Source organism: Protopterus annectens, chromosome 2.part0, assembly GCF_019279795.1.
Source record: "Protopterus annectens isolate FY-2018-M chromosome 2.part0, PAN1.0, whole genome shotgun sequence".
Taxonomy (NCBI): domain Eukaryota; kingdom Metazoa; phylum Chordata; order Ceratodontiformes; family Protopteridae; genus Protopterus; species Protopterus annectens.
The window spans coordinates 702,243,049-702,268,375 of record NC_056728.1 but is presented as its reverse complement, the minus strand read 5'-3'; the positions used below and the strand labels follow the sequence as shown (position 1 = coordinate 702,268,375).

At 38.9% G+C, this 25,327-nt stretch overlaps 1 protein-coding gene across 2 annotated transcripts in view; it reads right to left on the bottom strand.

The window, feature by feature from the left end:
- Positions 1-25,327, bottom strand: part of SLC44A1 (solute carrier family 44 member 1) — a 1,740,232-nt gene that overhangs the window by 1,038,438 nt on the left and 676,467 nt on the right. For both annotated transcript variants that reach the window (XM_044061029.1, XM_044061030.1), the window contains exon 6: positions 2,873-3,042. In XM_044061029.1, the coding sequence (XP_043916964.1) occupies positions 2,873-3,042 (170 nt within the window). The remainder of the gene's footprint in view (positions 1-2,872; positions 3,043-25,327) is intronic.

Genomic DNA, 25,327 nt, shown 5'->3' with positions numbered 1-25,327 from the left:
ATCTGTATGGCTCCAAGTATGCAACAGTCCAGAAGGTTTATGATTTCTGCTGAAAAGTGTTTGCACTTGTACTTTTAAACCTCAATTAGTCTTCACATTTTTTTCTCAGGCAGACAGCAATCCGCGGTAATGCAATGGTAGCGTTGTTGCCTCACAGCAAGAGGTTCTCCCATTCGATTCTCGGCTGGAGTGTGGGAAGTGCCTTCTGTGTGGAGTCTGCATGTCCTTCCCGCGGTTGGGTGGGCGTTCGAACGATATGCATAAATGGGCGTGCCTTCGTTGAAGGTTGAACGTCGAGTGGGCACCTCAGCATTTGTGAAAATCTACTGCTAATCATTAGCGGACCGGAGTTCCGCTGTGGCGACCCCTAACCGGGAAAATCCGAAAGACAAACAACAACAGCAGCAAATACTGGAGGTGTGATGGAACAGATAGAGTCAACTGGTGAGATGCTTTTTGGGAACGTATCAAGTTGGTAAATTTTAAAAATTCTCCACAAAGTACCTTGCCAAAAATGTTACGAGGGCAAATGCTTGTAAGGAAATGACTCTTTGGAGCTAGGACGTATGATCAGAGTTGTCCAGACATGGCAAGGCCTTACTAAATGTAATGCTATTGGCTCCCCAAAAAAGCAACTGCTAGAAAATGGAAATCAAAATCTAAACCTGCTGCAACTGAATAATGTGAAGGATATAAAAGAACTTGGGATGGGATCTGCAGAAAAGGGAAGGAGGTAATGAACAGAAATAAATGGAAGTTATGGGAACAATGCATGCAAAGTAGTACAAGGAGGAGTGGGATTTAAGGGAAGGCAGGGGTTGAATAATTTATATAATGTTGGGAGATGAAGTGAATGACAACTGTTAACAGGAACATTTATATGCATGTTTGAGAATAAAAAATATTTTCTAAGGGTTGTTTTCTATTATTGCATATCTACCCATGTCATAGTCTACAATGTAAAAATGTAATAAAGGTGTTTAAAAAAAGGTAACATGAACCACAAAAAAGTAAAATAAAAGACAAACACAAGCTGTTGCTATGATTGTAACTTTTCAACAGAAAAGAAAAAAAGCAAACTAAGCTCTAAACTATACCTACCTGTAATTATACTACATTTATTTCCACATTAGGAAAAATGTTCCCACTGCACAGCTCACACTTTTATGATGATCAAAATGACTAATGTCCAGTAAAAGTTGTTTTAAACATGCAAGATTACTGATGATCAAAACAGCAGTGCCAACAATAAGCATATAATGTCAATTACTACTATAGAAATAATTTAACAGGAATGTTAAAACAGACAGTTTACCTAAGAACAATCAAAGCACAGCAGTTTGAAAGATGAATATAAAAAAACTGATGAGTTAAAAACCCTAACCCCCCTCAAAATTATACATACCAACTCCATGATAGCACCAAAGTGGGGAAAAGGGGAAAAATCATCAGAAAGCTTTCCTCAGGTTCACATTATACAATACACTGTGGTGAAATTCACCATGATATTACATTTTCAAACTACAACCACTAATCCACCAATGCTACAATGACTTGAAACTATACACACACACACAAACACAAAATGCCTCAAGTTAAATGCCAAATCAATCTGCAGAAAAGTTAAAAAAATATATCAAAACTGCTTCATTTTCTATGGATTACTACTCCCCCCACATTAAATATGGCTAAAAAGATGCAAACAGAACAAACCACAGATCTGCACTGACTTGCTTGACTCTACTTCACTCGTTTTCAGTTTCCTTGAAGTGTGGTTTCTCCAGTGTTTAATTTACCTGAGGTGTTTTATCCCTGGTATTTAAGTGGTATGCTAATCTTCCATATGCTGTAATGTTTTATTCCAAGATTAATGATTGGTACACAAAGATCATAATTCACATGCTTTAATAACTGGTCTTTCTCCAAAATGAAGAGAGACTGGAGTAAGAATACAGAAGTGGCAGGCCATATGGGTAATCAGGCAGGCTTATCATAGTTCATATGTGCATATACAAGGCTAACCACCACCAGGGTCTTTATGACCCTAAACATGCACTCCAACACAATAGTGTCCCTATGCATCATGGGTTTTTATTAGGAGGTGGTATGCTAGTTAGCAAGCCTCTAGAGGTTATGCGGAGGGCAAGGTATGTTAGTTTGGACCCAGAGCAAAACAAATGCTTCAGAGGTCAATAACAATACAGTAGGAGTAAGTAATACAAGGTGACAGAATTATAAATGTTAATACCCACATGCAGAGTAGAGAAGGGAAAATGACTACAGGTAGTCACTCAACTCCCTCATTTAACCCACCTGCTCTGTTCTCTCATGTTTGAAGATACATTTGACAAAAATATAACGCAAATTACAGAAGCATCTAGGACTGATTTTCAATCTAATCAATTTTTATTAGTCTTTCAACAAAAATGAGAGCTTATACTCAAACTGTATGGTGTCTATGTGGTGACTTCCATTAATGAAATACTTACAATTAAATATACTACTGCACTCAAAATCTAACCCTATGAGACTGCGTGCACACCCCCCCCCCTCACGACAAAACATCTCAAATATAGGATTCTGAGTACAAAACAGGCAGCTCAAGAGATGGAAAGGAATTGTCTTGACGGCAGCTTCATTAAATTTGTCACTAGTTACCATCAAATACATGCATTCATATTTCTAATTTTAATGCACAAAGACAACTGCTACTTTAAAAGCAGGCTCCGAAGTCATCCTTAAATTTTCACCTTTACTTTCAAAGCAATGGCTTCTTAATTTCAAGTAAGGCAAAATACATTTCAAGACATACCTATGCCTTTCCTCCAGCTACAATATATGATGGATATGCCATAAATGAGAGAACAGTTACCTAATGACAACACGCACAGTCCCATTATTATTTCTTTGCTGGTCATTACTCCACTAATCAGCCTGTGCAAGACACTATTGTCACTGACAAAAGTGATCAGGGCTTCTGCAAACTTGGCATAGCAGGAAATGTTCCTAGGAGCACAGCGATGGAAGAGTGGAACAGGCACACTGGTGGCAAAAAAAGAAAAAAAAAAAAGAAAGAAAAACAAAAGAAAAAATGAGAACAAATTTACTACTAATCTTTCAACCAAAAACAACAGCAATACATGATGAAAAGGAAGGGGTGAACTGGTGATAGTGTGAAACACAAATGTCAACATTCGCAGCATCATAACTGTAGTTACACAAACATGTACACAGTAACTATGTAATTAAAACAGTGAAATGCTACATGATGTGCTTATTCCTTTTTTAACACTAAAGTGGGTTGCCAATCATTTATTTTTTTCTTGCATTCAGAATCTTAAGATATACTTCTATCCCTTCTGCTAATGCCTCTAATGCAAACTGGCATCCCTTCTTACCTGTCTACATATGTGCCAATTGTATGTTACCAGGAAGCACAACTACAGTGATGGAACATGCTTACCACTCTGAATCAAGTTCTACAGTAGGATTATCATGCCCTGCACAATTTCTTGAAAGGCACGGTTTCTGATTTATGTACACATTCTGCTATACAACAGTCTTTCCTTCTGAACTTACATTTATGTAACAACTGGAGCATTCAGGATGGTCAGGCAAAAGTTACTAAAAATCAAGACTACTAAACACAGAAAAACCTCTAATGGCATGCTTAAATAAATATGCAAATGTGTCTGAAATTGATAAACAAGCATGGGTTTTTCACAACTATACTAAAGAAACAGTTCTCACAGTGTATCACAATACATGGCTAGTGCAGGTTACATTACTAGTAATCAGAATTGATCATTGCCTTGTCTATACAATGGCCAAGGGGTGTGGTTTAGCAAAAATGAGCACTTTGTATGCTCATGTCTACAATGAGCTAGCACAAGAACAGGCATTTGTTAAAAATGATGTGGCCTGACAAACCCGTGGAGATGCAATGTGACAGATTATGATGTGCCAAGAAACTGTAGGGCACTAAAATGAATGTCTGTACTGCTTTGCAGTGCTACAATTCGGAGATGAAGAGGCCAAACGAAGTACAGTGTGATAAAGCATGGAAAAGCTCTGAATGACTTAAATGTTATGGCCATTAAGCAGTCAAAATGTGCCACAATCCTTCAAGTGAGAGCTCCCATGTACAAACACGATTACAAATGAAATATTTCTAGTAATAGGGATTTTTATTATTCCTTTTCAAAGAAACCTCTCACCCATAAATGTGAAGCTGTGAAAAGCATTTACAAATATTTGATCTGTAATGTTCTAGAAATGTACTTGTAAGACAAGTGAGTAGCTTGAACTGCCTGAGACCTGGTGTTGTTGCACTGTGATGCTAAATTAAGTACTGCCATTTGCTACTCATTTCCATTTCATGTGGCTGAAACTGCTGTGAAAGATTGCTAATTTGTTGTCTGGAACCAGTTCATATCACCTTGGGAGGATAATGCAATGAAGATGTGTAATATGTCTTTCAGTGGACTAAAAATGGAAGAGCACCCAAGGATATGAACAATAAAAGCTATATTTTGGAAAGACTTCCATAATGTAAAAAAGTTGGCTACAAATTATGAAAGTCTAAAATATCTGAACATGTATAATGAGACATTTAAAAGGAGACCTTATTCAGGTATACAGGGTATTTACAGGCAACTACCTCTGGGAATGTTTGGGTTATCAAAAAGTAGAAGGGCATCAGGCAAAGTGTGTAGTAGATTCTATAAGTATGAAACCTGTACTAATGGATCTCTGAAAGAGCATCTCATGCATGGGATAGACTACCAAATTACATTAAAACAAGCACTAGCCTAAGTATAACCTGGGCACTTATTAAGGGGACAACTGTTTTGGTATATTGGCAGGGCAGAAGGGCATTACTGCCCATGCTTGAACTATTTGTATGGATGTATGTAAAACATTTCTGTCCACCATACCTGCAAAGCTTGTCAGTGTCAGTGTCTCAACAGGTAAAATACTTGTTTTTGATGTTATAAGATCAGTAGACCATGGTGTCTACTTCTTACACCAACTGGGTGGACTCATTTTTCCCTCCAGTACTAACACTGCAATACAGCACAAGTGGAGTGCTGCTATCCTTTTAAACTGAGATTGCATCAATTGCTGATAACTCAAGTGGGTGCAAAAGATAATACAGCCATGTATTGAAAAGAGGGGTACTCTGTGTGCTTGTGTGCGTTTGTATACAAAAGCGTACAGAGTATGATAAAAAATAGGCATATACAGGTTTTCCATTTCTTCAAAATGTTCAGCCCCTTACCCTTTTTTGCCACAAGCACATATTAACCACTTCTTGTTAAATAAAAGCTCTTCTGTGTGTGCTTTCTTTAAAGTAAAAACAGTTGTAAACAACTAACTTATTATACCATAACATTTCGTTTCATACATTTGATAACTACATACAATCATATTCATATCTACTTTTGGAATACCAAGTACTAAATTCTTTCAGACAAATCTGCTTCCATAATTCTCTCACATTCTAACATGCATATATGACTCCTCCCTCCCACAAACATGGCACAATCTATTTGCTACAACTTATTATAACACAGATCCTTTAAAAAGAAGTTTATCTAATGCCATTCTTTACAGAAAATACAGACATTCTTCCACTTCCTTTAGGCTTTTCCTTCATTTTTATAGCATACTTAAATTGCATCACTTAAACTTTCCTGAGGTTTAACATCATAACAAGCAGACTCGCTGCCTTATACAACTGTTTTCTCTTATCATTTCAAGACTCGCATTATCTTCTTTTCATACTCTCATATTTCATTCTATACACTTTTTTGTTTTTTCTTAACTGTATTTATGTTTCCCAAAACTCATTCTACTTACTACACTATACCTTTAGCAGCACACATTCCATTATAAATTGCATACATTTTAAATCCCAAAATAAGTGCAAGGGTATTAAATGCACTACTGAATGAAGGAGTCCAAATCTTCCTTTCTCAGCCTTCACACATAACTGCCTTGTTTTATATGATTGAGCCTAGAACCCCCTTCTGAAGAAAAAAATTGCAATAAATATTTTCCTTTTCTATGGGGAACACAAATACCGCCCATATAAACTACCTTTCCTAGCAGCACAAAATTTAATAAAGACAAAGTATTCCATAATACAATAATATTTCTGATTTCTCTTAACTCATTTCCCATTACTCTGCTAATATTTTCTTTGCAAGCCACATACCTAGAACCACAATCTCGGCTAAAGAAAACAATATTCCTTCCATCTTTACGCCTACAATCTATAAAAAAAAAAACCACTTCTTTTATGACGTTGTTAATCCACAATTTGGTCATAGTTAGCAACACAACACAATATCATCAACATATGAACAACAGAATTTCAACTTCTTCAAAAATAAACACTGAAGCATTCATTATCAAAGAATTCAGAACATAGTACATGGGAAAGTTTTGTCTAGCCAAATTCTCTCCCATCTTAATCTCTCTACTTAAACATCCACTCATCAGAAACCTCCCTGTTCCACATCATATGTGGTTTGTAATAATTTAACATTTTTCACATTTCATATGATTTTACAATTCCATACTTGCTGATGCAGGAAATCATCAAATTCATTTGTTATGTCTATCAGAAGCCAATAATATAACACACTCCCCATCTGATAACTATTTCTTTTATCAAACATTAACATTTCTTTACTTCGCTTTCTCTCAACTTCATACAACTAATTTATCATCGCTTCCATCAATACCTCATATCTTTTTGTTACACTTTTATATTCATTTTATAATATGTATTACATGAAAGTGACTAGTCATCAACTTGCTATAACTGCCTTATCCCCTCTTTTCCAATAAACACAGCCACACAGTTATTTCCTTAATATGGCATTCACTTACTCCTCATTTAGTACTTCTATAAATATCAGCTTTTGCTGCTGCAATACATTTTTATAAAAGCAAAAATCCAAATTATATACTTGTGGCACAGGATGCTCTCTTGCCTACTTTAAAGCATCATTTAATGCCTGCATTTTAACATTCCTCTCTACAATGCTATGGAAAATCTTTCACTTTCAAGTTACTACTCACAAACCCAAACATGATCTACACACAACTCCAATGTACTAAACTATTATTTCCATAATTTCACCTGACTTTCACAACTTTTTCCTTTTACATCACATAATTCCGTGCAATACTATCACTTCTTATAATATCTGTTTATATGCCAATTTCTTAATCCTTTCCATACTTTTTGTAAAACTATCCATCTTTAAACAGTATGCATTCGCATTTTCTAATGGTACATAAATTTATTTATTAATTATCGATATCCAGCTTCATTTTCCTTAACAAATTGTTTTTCAACATTCATAAAAACTTCTCTTTTCTTAAAACTAGCCACCATTCAGTCCATGACTTTTAAATTAAAAGAGCTCACCGTTAAGTAATCACACCATAACAAAGGACCTCAGGCTCAAAATTTCTTCGATTAACATCTTCATCATCATTGCCAACGGTTCCTTAGATGGTCATTCTAAAAAGTCAATCCTTCCATGTCTATGAAGTGAAGACTGGAGGTAATCCTTTGGTCTTTAGGATGCTTAGAGTCACAAGATTGCCAAAAGATCTAGAAGGTTCCTTCACATCAGAATAGGGGCCAATCCTTACCAATTCCAGAATCTACTGTGGTTTCACCTCAACCCTTAGATGCAACTTAAATGCATGTCAGTAGTGACAGCAAATCTCTATGCACACTGCATAAACGTGATCCCATAACAGGACAACTGACAACTAGTGAGGCAGACCAGGGACAATTTCCTCCAGCACAATGATTTGAAAAAACTTCTTTGCTGGTCATCAACCTGATGAGATGACAGCTGAATAACTGCAGAATATATGCTCATAGGATATACAGAAAAAAAAAGTCCTTGCCTAGTTTGTCTTGTCCCTTACACAGGAGACAAAACGAGATAGAGACCTATCCTTAATTTTGCAGAAACATGCATCAGTGGATTGTTGCCCCTTAAGCAACAGGGACTTCATGGATGCACTGATATTATTTGCAGTTATGTATTCAAAGTTATATTTAAAGCTCTTATAATGGACACTTTACTCATAGAGACCCAGCACAGGGACTTCAATGAATTGATAACCAAATTACCAAAGGTAGTTACAGTAAATGGATAAAGTGTAAGAAGTTGAGCAACCTTCTCCAGGTCAGTCTATTTATCTCTTAAATGTCACATTTCATATGCCTCTTTTTTAGAGCAAAAAGAGAGAGCTGACTGATGGCTCGATAGTCAAAGCAACTGGTCTTGTTTAGCCTATATTTGCACTTCACCATCCTGGAGATAACAGCAACCTTCCTAACCCTGCAAGCCTGCCAGAAGACTTCAATCCTGGAACTTTTGCTACTCATTTAGACAATATCAATAATCTGATCAACAAATATATTGGCACCAGGTCCTGTCTACTATGCCTGAAGGAAGTGACAGTAGCGGATTGGTTGCTGTCATGTCTATTCTTCCATCCAGATTAAGGCCAGACTGGAGGAAATTGGAAATCTCAGGTTGATAATGTGTAGTGCTGAACTACGCTGTCAAGACTTCTCCTATGTTCCATTCACTGTAAAACTGTAAAACCAATATTATCAGCAAAAAAGAACCACTACCAAAAGAGGATGCTAGTTAAAACCTCACACGCTTCTTATAATCTTTCTTTGGAAGAAAAATCTCCAGAGACACTACAGTACATGTCACAATCACAATCTTCAAAATGTCACTAAACTCGGGGTCCTCCAGAAAAAAAAAAGACCCCTCTCTATCCTCAACTTCCAGCAAGCAGTCAATGTGGTGAGTCTGTTGGATTACCTTTCTTGGTCCTTCTGGTAAACTTTCTCTATCCAAAGGGGAAAACATCAAGGAAATAAATGCCAAGAGCTTCTTGGTTCACTTATGGTGGTAGGAAACATAGCCCCCTCAAAAACTGTGGCTTGGAGCAAGGTATAAAATCTTATGTTGAGCCCCCTAACATTAGGGTGTCCAATGCCAATACAACCAGCACTAAATCCCTAAACTTAGACAAAGATAGTTAGTCCATGTTGGACCACAGATGTAGGTCTACCCAACACCAGGTCTGCCAGCTCTAGAAATAGCACGTGCACAGCAGAGAATTTGAAGTGAATACTGATGTGGCCAAAGAAAGAAGAAAAATAAAGCCAGAACTAGAAGTTGTGCAGGGAACCGAAAAGAGAACAGACCAGACAATCTTCACAAAGCAGGTCAACAAAAGGACACCTGGAAGCAGCATGAAACAAACCTGCACAGAGAAATGAGGGCCTAATACTAGGGGTACTGATGTCAGTTCAACCAAAGCAGAAGAACCTGAAACTGCAAGTCCTGCATCTCAGAAAGTGACTGATGAGCACAGAGCATCATTCTAGTAGCTGTAGTACAGAACCCAAAGATCAAAAATGTGCTGCCAATCCCGAAACAAAAAAAGACTATGCTCTTATCAGCTGTACCTTCACTCCTTCTTTTTGAAGGTCTGAGTGAGAAAGGACAGAAGTCATCTGATTTTTTCTGCATATTTAGAGCAGCCTTGGACCGTGCAACATAAATTAGTGACCAGATGGCCACAAGGCTGGAGGGAAAGAACTCAAGGGCCTTCAATCCAGGGTACAGGCAGATAAGGGTGGAGAAGCATCCCCTTAAAGTATAGCTCCCTACTTTAATCCCAGAACCTGCAGGTGGTGAGCCCTCCATCAGCATTCTATAAATGTTTTGTTTTAGAAGATGATGTAGCTTTAAAATAAATTGATTTAAGACATGAAACCTGAAAGACAACTAATAAATAGAATTAAACTAGTTCAACAAAATAAAGGCTTGGGTTCACTGAAGAATGGATGGAAATGTAGCCCAGGGAGATGGGAGGGATCCCTTCTACAATCAACTTGGAGGGCAAGGCAGAAGGCCTTGCCAGGACATCACCTTAACCTTCCTCACACAAAAAGACAAAAGCGATTTACTTTCCCTCAATAAGGGAACCTCATCACAACTAGCACAAAAAACAAACTAATGCAAAGAACCATTCAAAACAATCTCCGCTCATGCTGTAGAAAGGGGTGCAACTGGACAGTCTTAGTTAAGATAATTTTTGATGCCATTTTTAGGCATAAATGTGGGATTGGCACACAGAGATACTCTGCCTGGTGAAGGACCAAGAAAGATTATTTGAACATCAGAGTTTGCAGTTCTCAGATTCTTTAAAAGCAAAGTCATAACAACTGCAGACAGTACTTCCACAACAGATAATGAAGGGAGGATGAAGTCACTGGTTCAAAACGGCCATGCTAAGTTCTTCTAGTACAAAGTTCAGATCTCATGGTGGAGCAATTTCTTTCTAGGTGGTCTGAGGTGAAGGACTCCTTAGAGAAATTAGTTTACAGAGTATATGGAGCACAAGATGGAGTTCCTGAGAAGACAGTTCGTAGCCTCCTCCAAAACATTCAGAACTTCCTCAGAATGCCTGGCCTACCTGGAATAAAAGATCAACCATGCTATCCAACTTAAGAGTGGCCCAGTTTGGGTGTAGCAGGGAACTGCTTTGTCTCTTGAGATCTGCCCTTTGCAATTTCCTCTTGCCACGTTCCTCAGCAGAGGAAATCAGTATTGCCACAGCCAAAAGGGTATGAACCAGATTACCTTAGTCCTTCCTCCTTGATTTTGAGCAATACTCCTGGCACTCAAGGGATTGAAGGAAAAATATAAAGGAACAGATCAATCCAGTTCAGAAAGATCTAGTTTTCCATACTTCTGTTGTCGTCTTTCTGTACAATTTCCAGTGCTGCTTGTTCAGATTTGAAGCAGATAAGCCTATTTCCAGTATACCCACAGCCTTGGTAAATCCAAGAAGACATCACTACTTAACATAATTTTGTGGATGGCTGCTTGAGGTTTGCTCAGTCTATGTACTAATACATTCTGCTTTGGGAGAATATAGGCTACAGTCAGTGTTATACTCATTTTTAAATCCATCTCTCAGGCTTGCGTGGACAACCTGCAAAGCAGGTAAAAGCAAATCCTTCCTCGCTTGTTTATGTACTACAAGACAGTTGTATTGTCTGCCTCACTTGTAGCACATCCTGCTGTAGGGAAGAGGTGAAGGCTATCAGGACAAGGATAGCAGCCATCATCTCCTCGATACTTGCATACTTTTTTCTTGCATCGTGTTCTCATGTTCCCTGTATCTGGGGGGGTTCCCAACTGAACCAAACAACCGTGTCTGAGGGATCCACAGTCAGAGTTATTATACACAGAAGTGCCCCACAGGGCATCCTCTGATTTTGTGCACAGTGCTGAATCCACCATGAAATCTCTCTCTCCCTTGATGCAGGGAGGAAGAGTGATTTGGTCTAACATGTATCTGTGCCAACCCCATTTTTTTCTTAGGTGCCACTGGTGCCTCCTCATATAAATGACTGTGGGGGGAATATTACAATGCAAGATGACAAACCCAACAGCTGGAAGACTTCAGTGGCAGCAATCTTTATCTGTTGCAGAACATCATGAAAGTCTTAGATCAGGTGGGTCGCTTTGCCCTGGGGAAGGAAGACTTTCCAGAGAGAATTGTCCAGATATAACCCTACGAAAACTAGTCTCTAACAGGAAATCAAACATGACATTTCCTCTCTGGCAGTAAGCCCTAGGCTCTTGAAGTAAAGTAATGGTGATTTCCAAGGAGTGAAGAATCCCCCTATTAGGACTTTGCCAAGATCAGGTAGTGGTCCAGTCAGGGCAAAATCTAAATACCCTTCACCCTACAAAATGTGATTACTGAAGCCAGGCATATGTTATTCAGATGCTGCTAGCTTCAGATAATTTCTGGAAATGAGGACATGGAGACAGGGATCCTTCATGTCTAGATTTACATGAGTGCATTTGAAGGGAGTAATGGTTACAGAATTTGAAGGGTTAGCATTTTGAAATTTGGGACCCGGAAGGATTTGCTGAAACAGGAGAGGACTAGAATGGGCATCCAGGGACCCGCTTTCCTTGGAACTAGGAAGAGTCTTGAATAAAAGCCTTGGCCTTTCTACCTCCAGTGAAACCCTCTCTACAGCACCTGAGTGGACCATGTCTTGAATTACTTCAGGTGTAAGAATCAGACAAACTTTGGAAAGTATAGGGATGTCCCTTACGCTTGAAAGGGCTAGGAATTGCAACTGGTATAATTTTTGATGACGTTTAGCACACAATGATCCTACGCAATTTCCTCTCAGGTTCCTTATAAAGGACAAGTCTCCTTCAGGTATTTCTGAAGGAAAAAGTAAGGTAACAGAGAAAGGGGAGCTGAGATGGGGTGGGTTTGGGAGTCAGCAGTCCGGCTCATAGCAGTTTGTTTTGGGTCTTTTGGCCCTGAAGGCCTCCAGGCTTGTCTCTGGGTCTCTCTTGCCATTCCATCTTGAATTTTCACTTCCTCCCTTTGTTAGCACTTATCCTATTTAGGGTGATAAGGGCAAGTCTTTCATGGGACATTCCTTCTATACTACGGAGTATGCTTCTCCAAACTCTACCTAAAAGACTGGGTACTTCTACTGTTCTCCTACAGTTACATTTCCTGAGCAGGAGGTCAAAATAAGAAATTCTTGTTCAAACGGGCATTCAGAATCTCTGTTTTAACATTCTCTGGCAGAGGTTGAGGTCCTCAGCTAGGCATATCTTTGGATTACAGATACACTAGCTACTGCCCTGCAAGGTATGTCCACAGTACAATGGTCACATTCTTTAGGGTACATGGCAGACTGAAAGGAAAGGTCAGAAAGGTATAAAATCTCTTGCATCAGATCCCTGCCTTTAGTCCTCAGGGATTATTGGTAGTTCAGGACATGGTACTAGCAGTTTAAGGCTCTGAAAGAAAGGTCGCCCACGGTGTAAACTTTCCAAATGAGTCAAGCACTCTGCTCTTTATCATTGAGAAAGCTACTGCTGACTGGAGCTGAGGAGGTCCCTTGCTGGGATCCAGAGACATCACATCTGGACCAACTAAAGAGTTTTTATCAAGATACTTGTGATGAAGTGAGGTAGTGCCAGCTATACCAGGAGGAGTAAAGCAGTGGATCTCCAACATATGCCAGCATAGCTAGCTGGAGTTTTGTAAAGAATTATACATCATTTGTATATCAAATTAGTTTGCACAGGTGCTTGTGTTGAAAATATAATTGTAAAGTTGCTTATGTTAAAAAATGTACCAACAGCAAGTCCTGCTGGAGAGAATAGAAATACACCTTTACGTCAGAATGTATAGTAACTATTGAAATCAATATATTGCAACAGGGGATAGTAGAAGAGAAGAGAATAATCTAACTACACTTAACTATGAAAAATAACCTGAAATTAAATTACTTGGTATAAACCATAAAGATTGTATCTCACAGGTCTGAATGCAGTAAGAGACGTACTGTCTGTGAAAACAAGGATTAGGAATCCTGCTGTATTGTCCTTAGAGGAGAAATAATTGCTATCCTGGAAGGGTGAAGTGTTGAAATGTTTTTTTAGCTTCCAGATGCTGTAACACATCTTAACAAAGCTGTGTGTGTGTGTGTGTGTGTGTGTGTGTGTGTGTGTGTGTGTATACTGTGAGACATGTTCAAGATCCTAGCTCAGCTTCCAGTAAAGGGGGTAGTGTGGGAACCACAGAGTCAGGTGACCAGATGTGATGTCATTCTGTAACCCAGCACTGAAATGATGCTTTAATACTAGAGACAGATGTCTCAGGGCAGTCTCTTTGTGAAACCTGACTTTCTCTATTAAGTTAGTAGGAAACAGTAATTCTTTAGATCAGTCAGGAAAATATAGTGAGATCAGTTAAGTATTGTTTTCTGTATCTTTGTGAATCTTTTCATCTGTGTTATTTTTAATATTTCCTGCAACTGAAACTCTGGTGTCTATTGTAAATAGAAATTCGGTATTTTCATATTCTTTTATTATTTATTATTAAATATATTTCATTGTGGCTGGTCTTTTTAGGAAACAGTTAACCTTTGAGAGTACTTGAATTTATTTAATGACGCCTTGCCATCATAGTCCTGAAAGTCTTGCTGTTCAGTCAACATTACCATTGGTATTAGTATTAAATTTCACTCTGTATAATTGGATACCCTGTTAAGAGCCTTAAAGTTGTTGGCTGGTGGCAGTGGAACTACCTTATAGCCTGGACAGAGGTGGTAGTGCAGGTAATCTGTGCTAGCTCTTCCTAGGTGTGTGTGTGTGTGTGTGTGTGTGTGTGGGGGGCAACTTGGAACAAGGATACAGAGCTCTTTAGTGGTCAATGTGGATTCTTACTTGGGGTCTGGAAAGAGAGTCCAGACACAAGACTGGAGTGCGTTCACTGTGTACTCTTAAGGGAAACGGTGCTTGGTGCAGATTTAAAATACTGTGAGTGTATTTCTCTCAAAGTGAATGTTCCCCTACTGGTGTCCGTGGTGAGGACTGAGACACCTTGATCACTGGCCCAGAGAAGGGACGTTACATTTTGGTGGCAGTTGTGTGTATTAATTGAACTTCTGTAACCTGTAGGCAGTTGTCACTGAAGGTGTTTGCACTCTCAGCAGCCACAAGGTAAACATAGATTTTCATTTTCACAACAGTTTTACTTAATTTATTTATTTTTTGGTTAGTTTACTCAGGGAAAGCAGGCAAAGATGTCAACAGAGGATTATGGCAAGCTGACAAAGAACCAGTGGGCCATGGTGTAAAGACTAGTGCATGCCAACCTGACTAAAGAGGAAATGATTGCAGAGTTAAGTCACAGCTACAGCTCAGACCACCAACCAGAAGGATAACCAGTCTGGAGATGGGGATTTCCAAGACCTCAGAAACAGGAAAGGTCACCTTTTCCTCAGAAGACTTAAAAACCTGTCTGGAGTTAGAGACTTGAACTGGAGGCCAAATGTTTGGAATTAGAATCAGCAGGGAGACTGCTACAGGCAAAACATATGGAATTACAATCAGCAGAGACAGACTGCAGTGTTTGGAGGCCAAAGAAAATGAGAAACGGCGCCAACATGAGAGGGAGATGCTGACTATTCATCAGGGTCATGGAGGTAATGGGGAAGGGAATAACCGAACCGCATAAGCAATAAAGGTCAGTAATTTCTTCCACGGTATACAGAGGGTGATAATTATGATACTTTTATTCATATATTTGAAAGAGTATGTAAACAGTATAATGTTGATCAAGAGCTCTGGGTATGGTTCCTGAACCCCTCCCCTGCATGGTAAAGCTGTAACTGCTGTTTTTAAATTGTCTGATACTGGTTGTTTAAAGTATGATAACATTAAACAATGTCTAATGGACAGTTTTAACTTAGCAGTGAGCCTGAAGGTGAGCCACAGCTGCTGATATTGATGTACCATTGGAAAAAATCACTGCAAGCAGAGATGTGAGTGGTAGTACCCAGGCTGACAGTGAGGCACCACTGTCAGAAGATACCAGACTTCCTGTGGAAAAGAAGCTATGAAGGGTCACAAAGACAGAGATGGGATAGGCTCAGCTCTCAGACAAATGACTGTCCAAGCAAGTACTGCTCCTCTTTAACCACTGCTGGCTTCCCAATTGTTATGCCAGAGGCTCTCTCTCTCTTAGAAGTGGTCTGTCTTCCATCCAGAAAGATAGGATACAAAGTCTAATGATAGGGTGGTACCCCTGTTGTCTCCAAACAACTTACCACTGGCATTCTGTTATTCCCAATTGCTCCATCACTTTTTGTTCCCCACCATACTTACGAGGACATCTGTATGCTACACGGCCCCACTGGTTACATTTAAACCATCTAAACATTGATCCTGGCCGTGTACCTGAACTAGTGGCTTCTCCTGTTACTGGTGAACTCTGTTTGGGTGATTTAGGCCACCCACCATGGGCTCCCTTATATCCATGTGCAGCACTGGGTAATCCCTTTCTTGTGCAGTGATGCTTTGCTTGCTAAGGAGAGATCCCCTTTTCTCCACCAGCTCATCTGCAAAGTCACACTCCCAATCTGCCAACCAGATTCTCTTGCCCTCAGGCAAAGTGCTAAGGTCTTGTTCCCTCACCAGAAGATCTATCAGCCCTTGAAAAGTGGTGATCTGACACCCACAAACCCACCTATGAAAATAAGTGCATAACTCAGCAATACAATCACATACACTTTCATCTGCCTTGTGTCTATGCTCTCAAAACTTTTTTTTCTGTAAGCTTAAGGTGTTAACTTAAAACATTCTAATAAACATTATTTAACTTTCTCATACTTTAAACAATCAGTATCAGGCAATTTAGAAATAGCAGTTACCATTTTACCATGCAGCAAGGGGTCAGGAACCGTACTCAGAGCCCTTCGTCAACATAATACTGTTTACATACTCTTTCACACATATATGGATAAAACTATCAAATTATCACCCTCTATACTGTGGAAGAAATTTACTGACCTTTTATAGCTTCTGGGGTTTGGTTATTCCTTTCCTGATTACATCCACGAACCTGACGAAAAGTTAGCATCTCCCCCTCATGTTGGTGTCGTTTCTTATGTTTTTCAGTCTTCAAACCCCATAGTCTCTCTGCTGATCCTAATTCTATTTGTTTTTCCTCCCACAGTCTCTTTGCTGCATCTAATTCGAAACATTTGGCCTCCAGTTCAAGTCTCTAACTCCAGATGGGTTTTTAAATCCTCTGATGAAAAGGTGAACTGTCCGGTTTCTGGGGGCTGCAAATCCCTATCGCCAGACTGGTTATCTTTCTGGCTGGTGGTCTGTGCTGCAGCTGCGACTAACGCTGAAATAAATTTCCTTTTCAGTCAAGTTGGTGTGCTCCAGTCATTTGACTTAGCACACCTTGCCCAACTGGTTCTTCGTCATCTTGCCATAATCCTCTGCTGATCTCTTTGCCTGCTTTCTCTGACTAAACTAAACAAAAAAATAAATAAAACTGTTGTGAAAATGAAACACTGTATTTTTATCTTGTGGTTGCTGAGAGTACAAACACCTTCAGTGACAACTGATTAGGGTTCAATTAATATCCCACACCAATGCCACCAATATGCGACTTCCCTTGTCTCTACCAGTGATCAAGGAGCCTCAATTCTCACCACGGACACCAGTGGGGGAACGCTTACTTTGACAGAAATAGAAACACATAGTATTTTCAGATGCAGCTCTCTGCACCAAGCACAATTTCCCTTAAGAGCAGACAGGAAACACACTCCAGCCCTGGGGCTAGAATCGCTCTCTCTCATTCTCTCTCCGGTCCCCAAATAAGAATCCACACTGACCACTAAGGAGCTCAGTGTCCCTGCTCCAAGTAGCCAACACACACACTTTGAGATGTGATTTTGACACATATAGACCTGGGAAAGGCTAACACAGATTACCCGCTCTACCACCTCTGCCCAGGTTATAAGGTAGTTCCACTACCACCAGCCAGCTACTCTAAGGCTCTTAACAGGGTATCCAATTATACTGAATTAAATTAATACTAATACCAATGGTAATGTTGACCGAAAAGCAAGACTTTAAGGAGCATGATACCACAGGGTCGCTAAATAAATATAAGTACTCTCAAAAGTTAAGTATTTCCTAAAAAGTCCAGCCACAATAACAAGTACATTTAATAATAAAAGAACATGAAAATACTGAATATCTATTTACAATAAACACCAGAGTTACAATCCGAGATAAATTAAAAATAACACAGATGCAAAGATTCACACAGATTCAGAAAAACAATACCTAACTAATCTCACTACATTTTCCTGACTGATCTGAAGAGTTACCGTTTCCTACTTACTTAATAGAGCAAGGCAAAGTGATGTGGGTGAGTGATCTTTCTTGTCAGGTTTCACAAACAGATTGCCCCTAAGACTTCTGTGTCATTTAGTATTAAAGCATCATTTCAGTGCTGGATTACAGAATGGCATCACATCTGATCACCTGACTCTGTTGTTCCCACACAACCCCCTTTTTCTAGGAGCTAAGCCAGGACCTTGAACATATGCATCACAATGCACACACAAAGAGCTTTGCCAAGATGTGGCATCTGGAAGCTATAAAACCATTTTAATACTTCCACCCTTCCAGGGTAGCAATTAGTTCACCACTAAGGACAGTAAGGCAAAATTCCTAGTCCTTGTTTTCACAAACATTGCATCTCTGGCTGCATTCAGTCCTGTGAGATACAATATTTATGTCTTATACCAAGTAATTTAATTTCAGGTTATTTTTTCAAAGTTAGCTGGACTGTGATTAACCTCTTCTCTTCAGTATTCTCTATTGCAATATATTCATCTCAACAGTTACAATACAGTCTGGCATAAAGGTGCATTTCTGCTCTGTCCAGCAGGACCCACTGTTGGTACATTTTTTTTAACACAAGGAACTTTACAAATACATTTTCAACACAAGCACCGCTACAAATCAATTTGATATACAAACATATAATTCTTTACCAAACTCCAGCTAGCTATGCTGGCATACATTACAAATTCACTGCCCTACTCCTCTTGGCATAGCTGGCACTATCTCACTTTATCACAATACTTATGGTAGTCCTTGACCCTATACAACTGGTCAAGCTTCTTAGGTGCAAGAAGGAAGTTAGGCTCCACAAGAGTTGTTAAAACACATCTTCTAGGACATCAAGCATCAGGGGAACTGCTACAGATTTAGGTTCTGGCAAACCTATGTAAGCTCTGCAACCTTTGCCTTACTTGAGAACATTTTCGTTTACTACTGAAACACCTCCTTCATCCTGTGAATGGGGTCTCCAAAGGGAAAGTCTTCAGGAGTGAAAACAAAGGACAAGGTGTGTTGAGTGTCGAAGTCAGAATTTTCAGTAGCTGGAATCTGGCACATATATGCCAGTTCACCAGCCTTTAAATCATGGTTATTTGAATCCTCTTTGGAGATTCCACCTTAATTCGCTTTGGGAGATTTCACCCTTACTTTATAAGCAACAGCCCCAGATTTATCAGGTATATCAAAGTATGACAACATATTTTTTAAGAAAGTTCTGCAACATCAACAAAACAGTTTGAAGGGACAGGTATATCTCACAGAGGATACCACTGCACTGGATCAGACTCCTCCATCCGCGAAATACAAAGTTCATCCTTGTCCATATTCAAGTGCAACTTGGCTCTATGGATAGGAAACAAAAAATTTACTCCAGAACTGCCCCCTGAACACATGCAGCTCCTAAATGCTTTATCTCATACATGGGTTCCCTCAAATTATCTATGGTATTAGTTATTCTCATTAGGGGTAATATATAATTACCGACCATGAGAAGGGCAAGTCCAATCAATAATCAAATGGGATAGGTTGTTTTGAGCTGAAAAAGAAAAATTGGCTAGGCTTAAAATGGCCTGCAAGGGCAGCTAGTCCAGTACTTACCTATGAATGTACTCAGCCAGCATGGCGTAAGAGTTGACTGAAGGTCAGGAAGTGCAGTGGAAGAGGTATTGTCTGGCCTAGGCTGTGAGAAGCTGGAATGTGCCAGTTTGTGCTTCAGCATCATGTAAGTTACTGCCACCCTGCATGGATTAGGTTGTGGGTGGGTAACAGAGACTTTGATGTGGTTACTAAGAAACTCTTCATGTACAATAGTTGGAATCCAACCTTCTCCTACTAAATTACAATGCATATTTTAGAAACTGAAGGGCCTTGCGGCCTCCGGACGTGTATTGGATGTGTCAGTCTGGGAAGACATGAGAAAAGTCAATGGCATGGATGCCCGCACAGAGGTCATTCCACCGGCCTCATCTAGCTTTGCAAACTAGCTGTGAAAGCACCTCATCACTTCCATTGTCATCAGTCAAGGGAAACTCAAGCCTTCTAAAAACCTCTATTTCCCAATGCCTCTGTTTTTTTTTTAATATGCTTTTTCCAAAGAAGTCTCACAGACCCTCTGGTGGAAGCCAGGGTGGTAGAGAAACAGGCTTGCAACCCTTTTCTGAAATCAAACTCCTGGAGCGAATTTTCAGTAGGATGGACTGTCCTCTGGGTGAATGAAGCACAATATAGGCGCAGGTCCGTGTCATGCTCTGTGCTGGGGCAGAACAAACACATTGAGTTGAGTGGCAGTCCTTGCAGAGGATTTACTTACCATATGAGTATACAATTATCTGCACTACATTCACAATTAGACATAAAACAAAAAAATAAGGCAACAATACAGGTAATGCAGTTATCCTGAGTTGCTGCTGGAAGTAAGATGACCATCAGACTGAGTACTGCTACTACCAAACAGCTAAAAACTGCAAAGCAAAAAAGACCGGAGGATGCAATGCCCGACTGACGCTTTATACAAGCAATGTACTGATGCCTTTGGTGAGAGGGCACTGCCCTGGGGGACAGTAAAGCTATGAAAATTGGGCCAGCTAAGAGCCACCTGCATGGAGGATATTCCCATTGTGACAACAGCAACAGTTATGATGAACAGCAGGGCTTGCACACAAGAATACGTAAAAATCTATGACACTTGGAAAACTTAAAGAATTGCATATTTAATGCAAAATGAATGAAAAAGCTGTGCACATAATGCATAAATATGGCAGCAAAGACATACATAAGTGTAAAGAAAATACAAACGGACAGAAATTGTGCTGTAGCAGTTATATCAGAGGAACTACATAATCAGAAATGCTCAGAAAAAATAAATTACTTCTGCCCTACAGACAGTAATGTGTACAGTCAAGCAAACCTATCATTAAAATACAAGAGAGGGGTAGTTCAAATTAGAATAATAATGGTGCACAGTCTGCAAAATAGACTTACAGAAAAAAGATTGAGGAGTTTTGATGTACAGAATCCTAAAGATTTGGGTGTCACAATAAAAAGAAATTAGATGTCAAGGGAACTTGCACAATCGGCATAGGTAAAGTTTTAAGGAAACTGCAAGATGAGAAAAAGAAAAATCGGACGATACAAGGTGAATAGTTCAAGGAATGTATGCGGAATTTATTTAAATATTTATACTTGTTCACCAGGGTTATGCACTGATCTCAGTGGACCATTTGCAGGCACAGCCTGGGTGAATAGGATCACATAAGCAATTAACAAAACATTATTATTTCCAGATATAAGGATGTGCTAAAGAACAAACATGCATCCAAATTTACAGATGCAAGAATATGCTACAACATTTAGTTCAAACAGTTCATAATGTCAAAACATAGATGGAAAATGGAATTATACTTAGCAGAGCTTTACAGATAAGACTATACCCATAATGACTGAAATGGCTTATAGTACAGGGCAATCAGCATATTGTTATACAGAGAGGCATGAAGACAACAGAACAGTAAATGAGAATAGTTGCAAGAAAGGATACCATGGGGATAAAAACAAAGAAAAGGTGAGACAGGCATGAAGAGGAGTAGAAAGGAGAAGTGTGAGAGAGATGCAAAGAGAAGAGAGAAGTAGAATGAATGAGTAGTAAGTAAGGGGATGACAAGAAGAGATAAGGAAGGATGAAATGGGGATAAAGGTGTGTGTGACACAGCTGCAGAGTTCATGTATGTAACTGACCTGAGTCAGTGCAGCTGTACTTTGTCTGGGTGAAGACGTTCTCCTTGAGCTGCTGCTTGAAGTCTGAGTAGTTATGGACATCTCGTATTGAGAGATGAATGGAGCCCTACAGCTTAGGTCCTAGGACAGAGAATGCATGGTCACTGAAATAAAGTTTACTTCTTGCAGTCAGTAGGGTGGGGTTGAGATTGGGAGATACCTATGAGATTATATATGTGTGGGTTTTGGTGAAAAGTTTATGAATGAGAGGGGATAATGTCTCAAGAAGAAAGGGCTTTGTGAACTGGCGATCCTAGAAGGAGACTGGCACTCAAATGTACTGGGAGCCATTTACCTTTGGCAAGAGTTAGGCAGTGGTGTTCATTATTGGGGGAGGTCGTACTGAGATGGTAGATTTTATTGGAGATGGAATTATTTCATGAAAGGATAGCAGATAACACCAGTAAATTTAATGAAGAGGAAGAAGGGTTATAACCGTAAAGGCATTAATAACACAAGGCACAGGCATAAAACATTTTATATAAGACGAGAGGAAACTAGTGGTCAGCAATTTGTCTAACAGATATGGAATAGGCAAACTATTTCATCTATACTGCTATCTGTACCAAAACTCATGTAATACAGTTCTAACTCACAAAATACATTTTTCTTTAAAAATGAGTGGTTAAATTATAAGATTGATGATGTGAGAAACACTGAATGCCTTGTGGTTTACAATACATAGTTTGCAATATCAGCTGAAGGAGGAACAACCGCTCCTGCGTCTTTATCAACTATCTCATAATAAATTGCTGCTCGAGTCATGCACGCAGATAGACAGCCAGAGAAAAAAATGACAGCTAATACTTTTTCCATGTTGCAGTATTATGAAGTAGACTGCAAAAAGAGTGTGAGGGTGGGTCCATGCATCACACTACACTAATGAAAAGGTGAATGCTTCATTTTTTTCACCAATTACTAATACTACAGTAAAGGACAATGCAATCATCCCTATTCTGTACCTCATATAATTTTAAACTCCTTAGGCCTTACCTACAAAGAATACCCAAATGATCCTAACACCCCCCCCCCCCAAGTCACAACAATTCACCTCAAAATGTTTTACTGGTATGTATGTTTTACACACATACTTTACATATACACACATACACATACAGGTCTGAAAAAGTCCATGTTTGAACGAAAGCGCTTACCAGTTGTGTATTTTAATGAAGTGCATTTGCTTGTGAAACCATTTTCGTCATTTTTATTATATTATTTTTACAGTCAGCAGAGCTTTTTTGTTAAGTCTTTATTAGTGTGAAGAATTAAATGTGCTAAGGTTAGGGATAGAAGAGGCTCAATTACTAATAGGATAGGAGGAGAGGAGATAAAAATGGTGATATATAACCAATCTTCAGGAAAGTCTCTAGGAATAGATGGAATTCCTGTGGAAGTTTGGAAACTAGGAGGGAAGAAAATGATACAGATCTGGAAGGTTTTCTTTAAAAGTATTTTAAAAGGAGGAGAAGCATCTACATTCAGAAAAATGCTTTGGTGGCTGTAACACCTGAAGATGGAAAACACCCATCAGATCCAGCTTCATATAGGCCCCATTCTGATTCTAAACCATGATTATAAATTATTTACAAATGGATCAATGTGATTTTGTGGATGGGACAGGCAAACATTTGACATTAATAAAACAATGATGACCCAAAAAGGAAGCAAAATGTAAGAAAATACCACTGTTGTTGATGGGATTCGATGCAAACATTAAACAGAGTAACCTGGGAATTTATAAGTAGGGTAATGGAAGAATTTGCATTCCCTTATAAAATAATAAGGTTGATTAGGAAGATACATGAGGGATTAGAGGCAAACATTAAAGCGGGGGTATTCCTCTCTAGTAAGTTCGATTTCAGCAGAGTTGTCCTCTTTCCCCTTTAACTTGTATTATATTTAGAACCACTGGCATAGAAAATAAGGGGCTCAGAAATTCAAAGATGTAAATGGTATGGTAATCAAGAAAAGGTGACTTTATATGCAGAAATTATTCTGTACCTGATAAAACCAGAAAAGGACATTTCAACATTTCAGTGTTGTGGAACATTCTGAGACAGTTCAATTTTTTTTTTGGATATAAAATGAATGAAGATAAAACAAAGACAATAGCTGTAAACTACATACCTATATATGAATTGGTTAAGCAATATGCATATTTATGGGGATGTGGTAAAATAAAGTACTTAGGAGAAGAGATTAGAAAGGATTCTGTTAAGTATATGTGGGAAGAGATAAACAAAGGATAATACAAAAAACTAAGAAATTGGAAACTGTGTTTTATGGATATGGATATCAAGATACAAGCATTGAAAATGTTTTTAATCCCTTTAGTTTTATACACAGGTCAGGCATATTTTTATCAACCAGAGAGAAGGTATGGACAGCAATTAATAAAGACCTGAACGATTTTATCTGGGAGAAGAGCAGGGAAAGGGTGAATTAGGATAAGTTGATCCTTCCAATAGAACAAGGTGGTTTGAGATTACCTGCGCTGAAGGGGCAATTTCAGAGCTATACAGTTAAACTCCTATACCTAGCACAAGCAGAAAGCTATAACTCAAAGTGGAAAGAGATGATGATGAAACAGGGGGAAGCTCAAGAAATAAGGAAAGACTGGGATTTTGGATTCAGACCCTTAAGGAGAATAACAATAAACATATCAAACATTATACTCAAAGTAGCAGAAAGCACTCCAAGAACTAAGCCAACACAGGAACGTAGAAAGGAGATTCTGCCAATAGGGGTAACTGCAATTAGGGATACAGAGAACAGGCAAGACGGGTCTAGAATTTACTGGAGAAAACTGGCACAGGAACCAAGGTACTGGCAGCAAATCATTAGAGGGGGAAAGGTAACAGAATAGGAAGAGGCCAAATATTAACATGAACTGCAGGCTAGAGGTTGCCTTCCCTATCAAGAATTGATATCCAAGTACAGGCAAAGAGAAAGGAATAGGGAAATTCTAAGAGAAAGACCAGCACTGGTAGAATCTAGAACAGAAGCTGCTGTTTAAAAAGGGATAAAATATTGCACGATAACTATATGAATCAATCAGAGGAAGTTGGAAAGGAATGAAAAGAGAGATTGGTTAAGAAATTCACAAAGAAACAAAGTCTAGTAGATTTAGGATACTTGGAAGTATTTGGATAGGAGTTTTTATACTCTAAGCAGACTCCAAACAATTTTTCATCAGGTAGATTGCAAATGCTGGAGGTGTGATGGGGAGAACGAGGTAACTGGATACATGTTTTTGTGAGAGTAATTTGTTGGGAGACTTTAGAAATTTAAATGCAGACTAATGTTTTGGAGGAGGAATGAGGTACATAACTTCATTGGCATTGACTGCATAGAAGATAAGTGATGTATAATGTTTACAACTGAAAATATGTTGATATGGTTTGTTTTCATTTATATAAATGTATGATTGCTTCTGTCAGAATTGATAATTCAATAAAAGATTGTTTCTTGTTTAAAAAAAAAACACGTCGGAGGAAAATGTAGTACCCGGCAAAAACTTGTGAAGCAAAAACATTCATATGGATCATAGGAGAACATGGACACTTTGCAAAGAAAGTACCTCAGGTGAAAACGAAACAGGGAGAACCAAGTGCTGTGAGGCCTACTGCCCTTTTTCTTCTAGTAAAAGGCTCAGGGAAGATTACAAACTGGCAAACAACTACAAGCAATTAACTGTCAACATTAACTACTATGTC